The sequence below is a fragment of the Chenopodium album genome, chromosome 16 (genome assembly GCF_948465745.1).
Source record: "Chenopodium album chromosome 16, dcCheAlbu1.1, whole genome shotgun sequence".
Taxonomy (NCBI): domain Eukaryota; kingdom Viridiplantae; phylum Streptophyta; class Magnoliopsida; order Caryophyllales; family Amaranthaceae; genus Chenopodium; species Chenopodium album.
In genome coordinates, this window is record NC_137849.1 from 29,898,657 (window position 1) to 29,914,530 (window position 15,874).

The following is a 15,874-nucleotide window of genomic DNA, read 5'->3' on the forward strand; positions in this document are numbered from 1 at the left end:
ACAAATTGTAAAATTCATTTCTTTAACTTATGATTGAAATAAATAAGGGCATGTTCACTTCAGCTTAATTTCAGTTCAGTTCAGTTCAGTTCAGCTCCAATCAATTCAGTTCAGTTCAGTTCAGCTCATTTGTATAAATGTGAACATGCCTTAATTTTGATAACTATAATAAACTTATTTTGAGGTGAGGTGTCAAAATCTTCCATCGATATGCACCAACAAATTAAAAGTATAACTAGTGTTAGGCCCGGGCGATGCCCCGAGTTACTGCATTATTTCCATGACAAAAATCTTTATTAATATTTAATTTTTATTAAATGACATGTAATATGGTAATAGCTTAGTGGCTAACACGTTGAAATTTAAACTTGAGGTTGTGGGTTCAAATCTTGTAAGAACCATATTTTTAGATATGGAGTGAAAATCGGATTAAATGAGGAGAGCGCCACGTGGCACCTAAACTTCATTAGGAACACCTTGAGGAGAGCGCCATGTGGCATGCATCTTAAATTCTTGAGGAACGCCTTTTAATATATAAAATAATAATAATAATAATAATAATAATAATAATAATAATAATAATAATAATAAAGATGTCAAAGTATTTTGATCTAAGCTTTGTCTGAACTTGTTTGTTTTAGTCGATAACAAGAGACATATTATTTGGAAGGGGGTGTAGTAAGTAGTAACTAAAAAAAATTAAATAAAAGCAAACCAAACACATTGGTCACAATACATAAATTCATGCCATAATTGAGTGTATTATACAAGCAACCACTAAGCAAACCATGACACAAAGTTTCAATAGTATGATCTCAAACCTTACATAAGATAGAGATATATTACATAGAGATTCGATTGAGCCAAATTGTATCTCAATTTTATTCATTAACTACAAAGAAATATATGTTGTTAGTACACTAACTAGTATTGGTATATTTCATTTGGTATAGTCAGTGTGTATGGGATGTTAGTTGTCAGTGGTTCAACATTATAAAACCCATGTTGCTCTTCAACCTGCAAGTGTGGAAGGTAATAAATAAGTTTATACATTGTAATACTCTCTCTGCTCGGAATTAATAGTCATACTAATAATGAAATATGAACTACTAATATGACAATTAAATTCAGACAGACCATAGTATTTATTATTTATTATGAGCAAAATGTCAAGTAATAATGATGATAAATTAAGCTACCTTTTGTTGAAGATACTTGTTCGCTGCCCTCAGGACACCCTCCTTAACAATCAAACCAAATAGATTTTCTATTAAATTAAGAAAACAATAAATAGTAGAGCGTAAAGATCAGTATTATAACAATAAGAATCAAATGTAAGCATTTTAATTAAAGCTTTTTAGTTGACTAGAAAAAAAGCCTGGCCTTTTAGTTTTCACTTCCACATTACAAATTATATGTTTAAGAAGTTCTTGTTCAATAATTCCTATGTTTATAATATTGCAAGTTTGCAACATCACCTGAATTTGCATGATTTTAATAAAAAAACAAGTCCACAATATTATTACGCTTATTAGCCATTGTTTTGGAAAAAAAAAATAAAATAAAATAAAATATTAAAAAAGCTCTATTATATAAGCTAGCTCTTGAGAATTGAAGTTAATATGTCCCAAATTTCTTCCCATGTTTTATTTTGCTTAAAAAAATATCAAATACAACTTTCCCAAAATTAAACAAAATCAATCCAAAAACCATAATTGCCGATTAAATGAAAAAAAAAAAAAAAAAAAAAAAAAAAAAAAAAAAACAGTTGGGTGATTTAAACTAACCTTGTTCTTTAGAACTTGAATCTCCTGAAACATAATTTTCATCTGCAATTGGATAGTGAGTAAATTAGTGGTGGTCATATTATAGATATAAGATATATACTACTTCTTTTTCCTTTACAACATAAGATTTGTTTTTTTCCCAGGTAACTGACCATAATGGCACAAATTATGGCTGTAGGTGCACGAGGCAACAAAACCTCAACTTGGTGCAAAGAATAACATAATGTAGTAGGGCATAATGAATGAAATATACGACACTAGAGGCCCCGAACTCCGTGATTTTATTAGATTTTAATTTCAATTTTATAACGCTGCCCCTTAATAATGTAAACACGGATTATGATACAATATTTGTAAAATAAAAGAAGTACTGAATTGATATATTTTATTTTATTTTTTGTTAGTGGGAAGAAACTAAAAAAGTTAAAAGGAAATACAAAGTAGAAGTAGAATTAAAAAGCACCTTGGTAGCACGAATTTGGTAAATCCATGACTCGAGATGCTTTTCCAGTGCATGCAGTTCATCCAATGTCATTGCTCCTTCTGCCCCTCCAAATATGGACCTATTTCCAGCTCAATTTTTTTTTTTTTGCCATTTTTGTAGCAAATTAATCTCATGAATTGCATGTATATAATCAATTGATCTATTGCATGTATGTGTATTGATGTATTGAAACTTTGTACATGATTAATAAAAACACGTAGGTATAGTGCATGGTATATATGTTTAAATGCGTAGTATGGTGTGAAAAGAAATAACACTTAATATGTGACCAAACTCTCCTTCTAATAAAGTTTATACCACATGTCCCTTAACCACATTGATATTAAGTTATATAATAATCTTCTAACCTATGTATGATTAATTGTAGCTTTATTTTGTATGAGTATCTGACCAAATTTGTTTGAACTTATTTTATTTAAAATTTGTTTAACTTATGACTATGCAAAACGCGGACATAATAGGGCCTAAGCCTACTATAAATCCGATGCTCATAAGTCATAAGACCAATTGAAAATAAGATCCAGTTACCTAATCAAGTAAATTCTTGGTGATCATAAAACATGTGAGGCCATGAGCATTTTATCATTCATAAAATTCAATTAAAGGGAAAAAATGGTGATTTTGAAAGGAAAAAAATTAAAAGGATTTAGCTTCTGGCCTTTTCTTTTGGATAATTAATAAACCAGTAATAAACAAATAACTAAAAGAATTACTATGGTGATGGTTCTTATACCGTACCAGAGCCCTTTCTCAAGTAATTTGATCTCATGTGTCATCATGTTGACTTCATCCTTGGATTCCTATTCCAGAACAAAAAAAAAAAAAAAAAAAAAAAAAAAAAAAAAAAAAGCTAAATAATCAATAAATGAGTAAATCTTTTGCACATATTATGTGTATATTCTCTATCACTACTAGTGTAACTTTGTAAAACTAAATAGTACAAATATTTAACTATGGCATATGTATCGAACTACGCATATGTATGAGAGGTAAAGATTTCCAAAATACTTTGATGGACCAATATTCTTCCAAAAGCACTTAGAGGTAAAGATTATAATTTTTGAAAGAAAAAAATACGTTCATATATTAAAACATTCAACGATAATTATGAAGACATTGATTTAACATTAAGTTAATGGCAGAAGTGCAATACCAGTAAGTGCTTCTGTGTGACACTGTCACATTCAGCTGGGAGAAAACCACTTGTGCACTTCATGTACTTCTCAATCAGCCCTTGCATGGTTCTTTATAAAATGCACACTAGCTGGTTAGCAACAATAAGTAAAAATTACATAACAAAAATGTAATAGAATAAATATGGAATTTTTGCTTAAATTATACTTGCTTTAATTTACTTTCTAAATACCTAGTATGTTTTGAATATAACCCTATTACATATGCGTTGTTTATTGTATTTTGATTAGCTTTTGTGATTTATTTTTTCCTGAAAAATCATGTAAAATCATTTAGAATTATCTCATAATATATTTTCAGACATTAATACTTTTGAGTTATTATTAATTTGATAATCAATTGATATCATCATACTTGTTCAAAAAAACATGTCATCTTCAAAAGCAAATGAATTATACATTTAAGTTTGGTAAGTAATTTTTGAAATTCTAACATCTTATCTCTATTGACTATACACTTGATCATGGGACTTTGTCAAAAAAGGTGGTCGTTTTAGTCTAAAACTCAAGCTTTGGCCAAAAATTTGTATCCTATCCGCAGTTTTGGGCAACATAAAAAGGTCTTTTTTGGCCAAGTCAGAATTATATACTTCCTCTATTTTTTTAGTTGACATCTTTCTATTATCACGCTTGTCAACGCATGTTTTTAGCGATTAATATCTCTAATTATCAACATTGTAAAATTATAATAAGTGGATATTAATAAAATATACATTGAAACGATTCAAACAATAAGATCCCACATGAATTTCTTTTGTCGTATCTATAAACCACAAAAGCGAGTCAAAGCGTCTTGTGTGAATAGTGTAAAAGTCAAACGGTGTCAACTAAAAAAAATGAAGGAAGTAAAAATTAACTTGTGTTTTTTTAAAAAAAAATTAAGTCCTAAAACACACTAAATATCATTCATTAAATCTATACGGCATCTACAATTTAAAATTAAGATAATGAAATCGAATTCAACAAAATCAAACAAGAATTAATCGGGAAAGGGCTAAGATTCCAAATACATAAATATAACAATTAGGGACATTCTCAATTTGTTGTCTCATACAACTTTTTGAGTGGATCCGTCATTGCTTTGTAATTTTTTTAGAAAGAAAATTCTGGTGCTTATGTTAATTTGTAATAACCCGAATCCGAGCAATAATCAATCATAACCCCGCACAACTAGAGACCAAATTAAACACAAACTTAGCCTTGTCTTTCAAAGGATTTCGAAAAACCTTGTCTTTCGAATGAGATCGAAAAAAACTTATTTTTCGAAGGAGATAAACCCTATTTTTTTAGGGAGACACTATTATAACCTAAGAAATAAAAATTGGGACTTTTCACCAGTGAAATCCGATGAAAGCCCCTTTAAAATTAACAAAGGAGACTAGTTAGGAGAGAGGAGTGAGAGAGAGAGAGAGGAGACTAAAGTAATTTTATAAAACTTAAGTTTTAAGTTCCCCGAAATCCATAATAATGATTTAGTTGAGCCAACCCAAAATTTAGGCCCAAAAAACCAGCCTACCTAAAAAATTATTAAGAGTAATTAGTACTCTCTGTCCTTAATATTTTGCTCCATTTGACTTTTTGCGGTCTCCCAGGCACGAGTTAAAATAAATTTATCTGTATTTCGTACGTGTAAAAGTTATAAAAATTAGATATTACAATGAGACGGATCCAACAAGATCTCACATGACTCTATTATCTATTATAGATTAAGAGTATTTTATTGTCAAAGATTTTAAAGTTTGATCCATATTTTTGCAACGGGGTGGACAAAAAAATTAGGGACATAGGGAGTACTTCGTAGGTAGGTAGTGTTATCGTTATGTATTTGGAGTAGAGAACAAATAGTGAGAGATGGTGATATGCTTGCTTGTGAATTAAGGGTCTATTTGTTTCATCTTATTTTTAAAAAAGTTAAGATTATTTTAGATAAAATAAGCTCTAAGAAATTAAGTTTAGATAATATAAGCTCCAATAAAATAAATTCATAATATAGATTTAGACAACATGCATTTAGATAGAATAATTTTAGACAAAATAAGCTCACAAATTCAAAGAAACTAAGTTCCAATTAACTCAAATAAAATAAAATAAAATAAGTAAGGATAAAATAAATAAGGTCATATAAAATAAAATAAATACGTTGTTAAAAAATTAATTTAGATAAAATAATAATGAGGCAGTTTTTATGAGATGGATGAAGTATATAAGCTAACAATTTCATTTCTTAACTTGTATCCCAAAAACACACTAATTATACTTATCTACGCGTATTTTTATCATGAATTTCTAATTTTATACAATTTTCAAGAGTGTTTTTAATGCTTATATATAGCCTTAAGGGCTATGTATAACATTACCCTTAATTAAAACCTATCTCGAAAAATTAAATCATTGGAGTTTCAAGTAATTAAAATTAGAACAATATTTAATTTGCAGTCTCATCATTTCATTTTAACAACACATACATGAATTCAATTTTATTGAAGACTCCAAAAAAAAATAAAAAAAAATAAAAAAAAATGGTTAAACAAATATCCTACTCTCTCTTATTCTTTTGTTCGTTCCTATTGGAATATTGACACTATAATTTTTTTAAATTACTCACAACAAATAAATACTTCGTAAATCATAGTCATATTTATTGGGTTTATTTGATTCATTTCAATGAATACCTTATAAATATTAAATTATCATATATATATATATATATATATATATATATATATATATATATATATATATATATATATATATATATATATATATATATATATATATATATATATATATATATATATATATATATATATATATATATATATATATATATATATATATATATATATATATCACTTAAGATTGAAGAAAGTACATTCTTATACATGAGATTCTAATTACAATTAATTCAATCATCTACTTTAACAAGCTAAACTAGTCAAATTATCAATATGTATGGGGAAAAATCTACCCAAAGATTTGTTTATGTGTTTAGTTATATGGTATGGCCATATCTGTTTATAAGAGTAAGACCCGTTCACTTTACCTTATTATTGCTGAACTAAAATAATTTTTACTGAACTGAAATTATTTTTGCTGAACTTAAATTATTTTTACTGAACTAAAATTAATTTTACTAAACTAAATTTATTTTTGCTGAACTGAAATTAATTTTACTAAACTAAATTATATTTGCTGAACTGAAATTATTTTTACTGATTTTCTATTATATTTCTTCTTAATAGTTACTAAATTTTATTGAAGTGAAATTATTTTTACTAGACTGAACTTATTTTTACTGAACTGAAATTATTTTTACTAAACTGAAATTATATTTTTACTTAATATTATTTTTTCTAAGGTGAAGTGAACAGGGGCTAATATATACTTATCCATCATAGCAATAACTTATAAGGGTGACCTAATTTTATCCAAGGTAATCTCAATGCATCATACGAGTAACCTACATCATTTTTTTTTTAATTTTTTCTAAAGTAACCTCATATTTGTTCATTTCAATGTCCGTTCTTCTTATGGCCTCATAACTTAAGAGTAAGCCGCCCCCCTCTTCTCTCTCCTCTAAGGTTTTATTTATTTTTTTTTTTTTTTTTTTTGTCGAAAACAGTCTAATTTTCTCAGACCCTTGTTCTTTAATTTAATTCAGTTTTTTGCTTTGTTTTGCTTGTTCTCTTCTTTTGTAAAAGTTTATCCCAAATTCCGGAATTTTGTCAATTTTTTTGGGATTTTTGTTCTTTTCTATGGATGAGAATTTTATTTTTAGGAATCTAATAATAGTTGGGAAGGTAACATGGATTCATATGGGTTTAGGGTTTGTCATCAACTCTATGATCAAAACATCATTTCTCAAGTCAAGTTTGAAACGGTGGAGTGTGAGCTATGCAAAATAGTTATGATTTTGATTATAGAAGTTACGTTACCTCTAAATACACACGTGATTTACAAATCTTTATTATTATTGTAAATATGTAGTTTATTCAATAAAGATATTATTGTTCTTCTCAAAAAAAAAAAAAAAAAAAAAATCTTCTTTTGTAATAATCAATATTGTTTGATAGATAATTTTAATTTTCCATCATTGTAAAAGCCCTAGTTTGATTATCACTGTAACCCCTATTACTCAATTACATTAATTTCTTATGCGTAAAGTGATGATATTATTAATTAATAATGTTGGTGATCACATATAAAAATTTGCATTGAACATAGAGTAATAATAAATATACTAAAAAAAATATAGAGTAATGATAAATTAAAAAAGGGAACTCGTTCCACGTACCCCCAAAGTTTTAAAAAATGCACCATGTACCCTTGAAAACTTTCAAATGCACCATGTACCCTGACTCCCTGAGGTTTGTAAAAAAAAAAATGCACCAAATACTCTAATCCTCTAACAAATGCGCATATCATTGACTTATCAAAATAAAATAATTCCAACACATTAACTCAGTTTTAATACTTTATACTACGTATTTATGTAGTAAAACAGCCTAAATACTTAAACTACATCAAAATTTGAATTCCGACGATCATTAGAAATTCTAAACTTTTGGATAGAGGTGTCAATTCAGATAACCAGATGGAGTTTGTATTGGGTCTATTCGGATCGGGTCTATAGGATCGGATATGTTCGGGTCAAAATTATTCTTATAACTCAAGTCGAGTCAAGTTGGGTCACATTCAGGTCGGGTCGAATTCGGATCATGGTCTATTGAGTCCAGGCCAAATATGGGTCGGGTTAATTCCAGATCGATCGGTTCATATACGGTTCGGATAAATTCGTATCGGATTCAAAACGAGTTAGACCGGGTTAATTTTGGATCCGATGAATTAGGGTCGGGTTGATTTCAATTTGGATGATTTCAGTTCGGTCAAGGTTGGTTTGCTTAAGATAATGTTGATTCAGTATTTGGTCAATTTCGATTCAAATCCTTTACGTGTTTGTCTAGATTTTATTTGGTCGAGTTGACCGAATTCAATATCCAAATAAGGTCATTTTTAAACTAGAGTAACTATTGAATTTTTACCATATTATTGAGTCGATATCAAGTCATCCATGTGTCATTTTTCATATTGCGTGATTAATTATTACGAAGTGTGAAGAATTAGTTTTCTCATTCAATCAACTCTTGTGTAATATTTATCTTGGAGCCAAATTCAAATTGAATAATTATCGATGAGTATCATACCTACGTACATAAGTGAGACAAATAGTAATGAACTAGTGATAGATTGATAGATGATAGTCACATATGGTGATATACAAAAAAGAATGTCCTCTTTTTAAGGTACTACTGTTCAATTGTTTAATCTCATGAGGCTATTTAGTTTACTTTTTTACTAATTCAATTTGTATAAAATATTTGTTAGAGTTTTAGACTTTCAAACTTATCAATATTAGTAAATTTGTAAATATATAGTAGTATAAGAACTTGAAAAAAAGGGTCAATAATAGGTTAGGTTTAAAATTGTGGTCGGGTTAAAATCGGAACGGGTAAAACCAGATCGGTTTAAAATCGAGACGGGGTAATATCAGTTTGGGTTAAAACAAATTTGATTAAATCGGTTATTTGTCGGGTCATTTTCGAATCGGGTTGAGTTTAAGTTGAATCAAATCATTTCGGTTTGAGTTCATATCGGGTCATATCAGGTTCGGGCTGAGTTCAAGTCAGATCAAATCGGTGTGGAGTTAAGTTCAGATCGGGTTAAATTTAGATTCGAATTAAGTTTAGGTCGGTTACAGATCGGATTTGGGTCCTGAATATCTTGGGTCAAATCGGATCTGTTACAGCTCAAAACGGATGATTTTTTTTTTCCGGATCGGTTCGATTTTGACACCTCTACTTTTGGGTGTTAGAATTTGCTTTATTAACTAAGTTTACTTTATAATTTAATGGTGTAACATTATAGTAGCATTAAACTGTGATAATTTAATAGATTTGATGTTTATGGAGTCTTAATTTAACAAAATGAACATTCATTGTGAACCTAAAGGTATTTGGTGCAAGTTTTTACAAACGTCAATGGTACACGATGCATTTAAAAGTTTTCAGGGATACATGGTACATTTTTTAAAACCTCAAGGTACCTGGAACAATTTTCCATTAATATAAAATTAGTACATAAAAGTTTTAAAAATTATAGAATATATTCTATCTCATCAATCCCTTAAACGTTTCTCCATATGAGATATCTCTACCTACAATTTGACAATTAAAAAAACGTGACGACCAATTGATGCTATAATCTAGAAGACTTTTAAGATAATGAAACCATTAGTCCAAAAAGCCAAAAAGGTTTTTGAAGTTTTAAATTTTTTCATAGTTTCAAAAACACAAAATCAACTAAAATCTGCATAATAGCACGTAATATTAGAAAGTTTTCCCCTTCTACTCCCTTTTGTACTATTTTGCTTACTGCTTAATGCTTATTCATGGTTTTCAATGTATTAATATTTTTTCTTTTTTTGACAAGGTCAATGTATTAATTTGATTATGAATACTTTAATATACGTTGTTACAAATTATAAAAAAAATTCACATATTGAATATTAGATTAGAACCCGTGCGATTCACGGTTTATATAAAATCTATTTTTATAATTTGTGCATTTTTTTTTTAAAAAAAAATGGATAAGTATAAATAAGAGTTATGCACCTTGTACAAAAATATCTATACTTTTAAAATTTTAGATCTTCATCAAAATTATGATATAATACTTGTTCAACTTCGCCTAATACATATTTCAATGTAAGAGTCTATTTATTAGTGTGTTACATAAAATTATTTCATTTTTTAAGGATAAATTGATAGGTTGTAGTTGTAATATAGAAGCTTCTATTATTCAAATTTCAAAATTATTAAATATGATAGCTCTAAAAAAAAATCCTTGTATTCAGGCGGGAAAATTTTTATTATGAGAATGACATGTGGACAATGATGACGTCAACAACATTTTGTTTTAGTAATAGTTAATTGATATGATATACAAGTACTAACAATTACAACAATATCTTACTTAACTATATTTTATTTTACTCCCTTCGTCCTTTATTGATAGTCCCTTATGGACAATTTTCACGAGAATTAATAAACATAAATAAGTAGTAAAAGTACATTGAAAATGTAAATTTACATTGGATATACAAAAAAATAGAGAAAGAAAGGAATAAAAGTACATGGAAAAATAAAATTTACATGGAAAAGTTGAATTGGCACAAATATTGTTGCAAATTGGAAATTTTTTTGATAAAATATTAATATTCATGTTACTTGAAAAAAAACAAATAAGACTTACAAAAATAAGAGACAGAGAGAGTATATAATAGTGAAAATTTACGTTAAAATTCCGAAAGTTGACATTCATAAGAGATATGATTCAATAATTTAGTAAGCACAATAGAGATGTAGATTAAACTTTTGGTTAAGTGCATCAGTTCTATATGCTCAATGTTTAGACAAGTATATTTAAGTGAATTTTATTTTATTTTATTTATTTAGAAATAAAGTATATTCAAGTGAATTTTTAAGTGTGCAAATGGGTAAATTTAGAAATTTAATACTTCATATACGGGTAAAAAAAAAAATGTAAATGAAAGAATATTTTATTCACACATTAAGGGAGTATCGGAAAGATCGAGAGTTAAAAAAAGTTTGAGTGAAAAAATATATACTACTCCAATATAGATGAATATTCACATTTTAAAAAAGTAAGAGCGTCTTCAATGGCAACCTAATTGTTAAATGAGCTTGTCATGCCACACATGATTTCAAGCTAATCCACATTGTAGCTATTTTATGTCCCAATGGTTAGCTACTAGCTTGCTATTTAAATAAGCTTGACCTTTTCAATTACCTTTATTAATTTAATTATTTTAATATATTAATCTCCAAAAATTTAAACAAGCTAATTTGCTTGGACAAGCTATTTGTATTTTTTAGCTCCAATGGTCAAGCTACTAGCTAGAGATTTTTGAAAATTGCAAGCAAGTCCTTAGCTATAACCATTGGAGTTGCTCTAATACACTTTTCTAAAATGGCTAGATAAGTCAACCGATCAATGCACTTATTTAGGAGGGTTCTTTTAAAAAAAAAATATCAACGTAGGGAATAAATGATTTTGTGTGATCAAACTGATTGGTAGCATAACCACAAAATAAAATGCCAAAGGTTATATTTTATTTAGCTGATCTAGGGGTGAAAGTTCGGTTTTTGGTTTGGTTTTTTGCCCAAACCGAAACCGAACCACTTTAATTCGGTTTCTGTATTTCAGAAACCACACCGCACCACTTTACTTTAGAAACCGAACCAAACCAAACCATATTTATTTCGGTTTCATATTAAAAAACCGAACCAAACCGATTTTTACAAAAAAAACTCGAAAGTGCAGAAGATTGGTACGCAACGTTCACACAACAACGGCGATGACAATGGACTACATTAGGCGAAGAATTCGAAGCCTGGGTACTCTCAATCAAGACTATTATTACAGTTGGATGTGTACTCTCAATAAAGACTACATTAGTGATTAGGCGATGAATTCGAAGCCCAAACGTCCTTGTTCTTCATATTCTTCTCTTTCTTCAAATTATTTCTTCCCAATTTCATGTTTTTTTGCAATTAATTGATTTGGGGTTTGATTAATTTGTTAAAATTTAACTGGGTTTTGATTATCTTGAGCTCCTTAACCTGGGTTTTTCTGGGGTTTCACAAGAGGGTTCAAAATCTGGACCTCGAAAAAATTTGAGGTTGTTGAAGGCTAATTATATTAAGGAATTTACCTTAGTAGGAGGAGAGTGAGAAAGTTGCTGGTGGACTAGACGGTGGTCGACTGGTCGGAGCTCGAAGGAGAGGAAGGGACAGGAGAGTGAAGAGTGAGAGAGGGGCTGAGAGTAAACTGATTAGGGTTATTTTTTCCCTTATATACCTAGGGTTGGGCTAGGGTTATTTGGGGTGGGCTTGTAGTTCGGTTTGGTTCGGTTTTGTTCGGTTTTCCATTTTGGCAAACCGAAACCAAACCAGAAACCGAATTATATTTTTTTTAAGAATCGAAACCGAACCACTTCCTAAAAAAACCGAACCAAATTTCTTATTCGGTTCGGTTTTCAGTTTGGTTCGGTTTTAAACCGCACTTGTTTCACCCCTAAGCTGATCAACATTTTTCATCAAAATAACCAAATCAAGTCAAGGGTCTGTTTAAACGGTTTGGTTCCTCTAATTTTGTCTGAAATTATTTTATCTAAAATTACTTTATTTTATCTAAACATACTCGTATTTTGTAAGGAATTTATTTTATTTTATCTGAATTTATTTTATTTTATTTTATCCGAACTTATTTTAATTTCTTTAATTTTTTTTCAAATACTCTATAAAATAATCATTATTTTTTAATTAAGTTTTGATATAAATATTTTCTAAAAAAAACTGGATAATGCTTGAGCCATGCTCGATTTTTAAAATTAATACAAAGTAGTAATTGAAATATAGAAGTCTTTTAATTTTCTTTTTTGAACAAAATCAATTGTCATTCAGCAAATGAAATCTAAATTATCAAGTACATGAAATAGAATCAAATAAAGATTTACTTTACCAAAACTACGATCGTTAAAAATTAACAAATACATAAATAATGAAGTTTGTGGATAAATTAATGATTTTAAAATTAAAAATAAAAATAAAATTGGAGTTTAGGAGGGATAATTCCCTCCAAAAAGACTCCACTTTTAGTATAGCTATATAGATTAGTTTGTGATAACATGGAGGATTAAGGACAATCATCCATAAAAAGTTATAAGAAATTTTAAGGACAATACTCCATAAAAACATATAAGAAGTACGGAGTGTATATATATATATATATATATATATATATATATATATATATATATATTTTGTGTTAAGCTCAATAAGCATGACCACGCGTTTTCGTTGCAAAAATTACAACTCGAGAACTCAAACCATATATTTTTTTTTTTTTGGTTAGAGAATTCAACCATGCTTGGAGAGACTAATCGTGACCATTGATTAGCGTACTTTATGCATTAAAATTTTTGTATCTAATATTCTTTGTATTAGACTAATAGTAAATTATTGTTATTATCATAATTAGTCATATTAGATTAGTACTAGTAGTTAGTAGTAAGTGGACAAGCTAGTTCTTATAGTGGTCATCCAACAAATCATTTTGTTTGAGCTTAATATTTTTTTAAAAATTGTTTTATTTCAATCATGTGAAACTTATAGATAGCAATCTCATCATAAACTTCAATAAATATTCTACTTAATGGAACCCATGACCACTTGTTTATTAAAGTTAAATTTCTAAAACTCCAAATGTCACTTGTTTATTAAAGTTAAACTTTTAAAACAAATCCAAATGACACATCATATGTCAAGAAAGTTAATTTTAAAAAGAGTTAATCATATTTATAAAATTGTAAATATATAAGTTTCAACTTATATATCTATATTTTTAAAATTTTAAAATGATAAATCTCATATCTTTCAATTCATTTGCTCACACCTATTACTAAAATATGTAACCCAACCAAAAATGTATTGTGATTTTTAAGTAAATATTTTTTCTTACTTTTTTTTTTCCACAAAAATGTGTTAGCTTTCAAAGAAGTTCTTATAATAAAAACTAACATTTCAATTTTTGACAATTTAAATACTCATAAGTCGTAACTAATACAGATTATAAAATTGAAATTACTAAATAATGAACAATGAATTTTGATGTTTTGTAAAATTAAAGTTTAAATGGCACTTTTACCTCGAAATAAAGGTAACTAATCTATGTTTATATTTGACCTAAATTTATTATAAATTTTATTTTCAAAATACATACAATGACCTGGGTCATCAAATCACTCGAGCCAAAAACTAATCAAAGATTACACGTAAAATGTATAGTTACGTACCCTTTAGTAGCAAGTTCATAGAGTTTGCCTTGAGGTGAAAAAACAATAACCCCAATATCAGCATCACAAAGAACAGATAGTTCCTTAGCCTTCTTCAGCAACCCTGCTCGCCTCTTGCAGAACGTAACTTGCCTATGCACCGGGTTCACTATCCGCTTCAGCTGCACCTTTCCTCGTGCCATTCTGTCAATCTTTAATCTCCAATCAAGTTTCTGTATCGATCCTTTACTCGTTCTTTAGAAATTATTAACCAACAAACTAATATTCGATGATCAATGAAATTGTTTTTGTAATATAAATTTTTTGTGTGTGTTTTTTGAATGCTTAATAGCAAACAACCCCCCACTAGTTTGAACTAGCTTCGGAGTTGCCGCTTGTAATTTTGTGTGTTTTTGCTTCTGAAATGAAGCGTTTGTTTTCTTCATTCTTAGCTCTTGAGACCTCTTATTATATATGCAAGTACAACTATTTTTTTACATCTTTTTTTACAAATAATTATAGGATGGTATAGTTTTATTATTTTTTTACCGTAACTTTTTATGTTGGACTGTCCCCCAATTAAATTTTATTTTTGAGAAATTATTTATTAAAATTTAGTATCACTTTTATAGTGCTATTCTAAGGTGGCAAAATATGGCTTAAAATTAAATTATTCTGATGCTTTGGAATGATTTATGCAGTTGATTATTCAGTGGGTTTGCGAATGTTAGACAGTCTTTCAAGGTTATTATTCTTTGTTTAAATTGAAGACACTTGTACGGATAAAGGGGAGTATGATCTTAAAGAATCACAAGTTATTCATCAAAACTAAAGCCAATTAAAGGTGGGATATTACACCTATTGGCATGTTCCAAGCTCACAAGTGCTTAGTCCCGGACGATGTCATGAATGGTGTGTTGCACTGGTATGTCCGCGTGTGTCAACGTACGTACATACGATGAGTTTGAAATTTGGATAATTTCAAAAAAAGCTCTAGTCAAAATTTTCAACATACCTAACTTTGAGAGTCAACTCTATCAAGCTATGTTAGCTTGTCAAAAAATGCTGTAAAATGTGCCTTAAGTATGGTAATTTTTTATTAGCACTTATGAATAATATATATATTTGTCTCACAGTTATTATTGCAAAACTTAAAGGTCATCACTTTATAATGATTGATATTAATAAGATTAATCAAATTTTTATTCAGTTTTAATACAATATTTGCAACAAAGAAATATTTTATATCTTAATAATAATACCTCTTTATTGCAAATAATAAAAAATGGAGATAATATCTATTCCATTAAAATTTGGTGTGGTTAAAATTTTATATGCTTATTGTAGAATTTAATTTATTGTTTAGGGCTTTTAATTCAGTTTGGGTATTTTAATTCCTAGGGCTTATGGCTTAAATTAAATTAGGAGTTTTGCTTATTTCGTCAACTAAAAATTTAGGGTTCTAATTTGAGCA

At 28.3% G+C, this 15,874-nt stretch overlaps 1 protein-coding gene across 1 annotated transcript; it reads right to left on the bottom strand.

The window, feature by feature from the left end:
* Positions 1-741: 741 nt before the first annotated feature.
* Positions 742-14,896, bottom strand: LOC145585094 (agamous-like MADS-box protein AGL12). The gene is made up of 7 exons (XM_081641834.1): positions 14,422-14,896; positions 3,446-3,536; positions 3,031-3,092; positions 2,251-2,350; positions 1,788-1,829; positions 1,200-1,241; positions 742-1,017 (listed from the first exon to the last, which is right to left on the bottom strand). The coding sequence occupies exons 1-7, from the start codon at positions 14,601-14,603 to the stop codon at positions 925-927; spliced, it is 612 nt and encodes a 203-aa protein (XP_081497960.1). The 5' UTR covers positions 14,604-14,896; the 3' UTR covers positions 742-924.
* Between the last annotated feature and the right edge of the window lie 978 nt (positions 14,897-15,874).

What these genes read in the sequence shown, in the direction of transcription:
- LOC145585094 (XM_081641834.1), bottom strand. Translation starts at nt 14,603, where the DNA reads ATGGCACGAGGAAAGGTGCAGCTGAAGCGGATAGTGAACCCGGTGCAT. An exon ending in TTACTTGAGAAAGGGCTCTG is followed by an intron (nt 2,351 to 3,030) that starts GTACGGTATAAG and finishes AGCTGGAAATAG; the next exon opens with GTCCATATTTGGAGGGGCAG. An exon ending in ACAAGTATCTTCAACAAAAG is followed by an intron (nt 1,018 to 1,199) that starts GTAGCTTAATTT and finishes CCACACTTGCAG; the next exon opens with GTTGAAGAGCAACATGGGTT.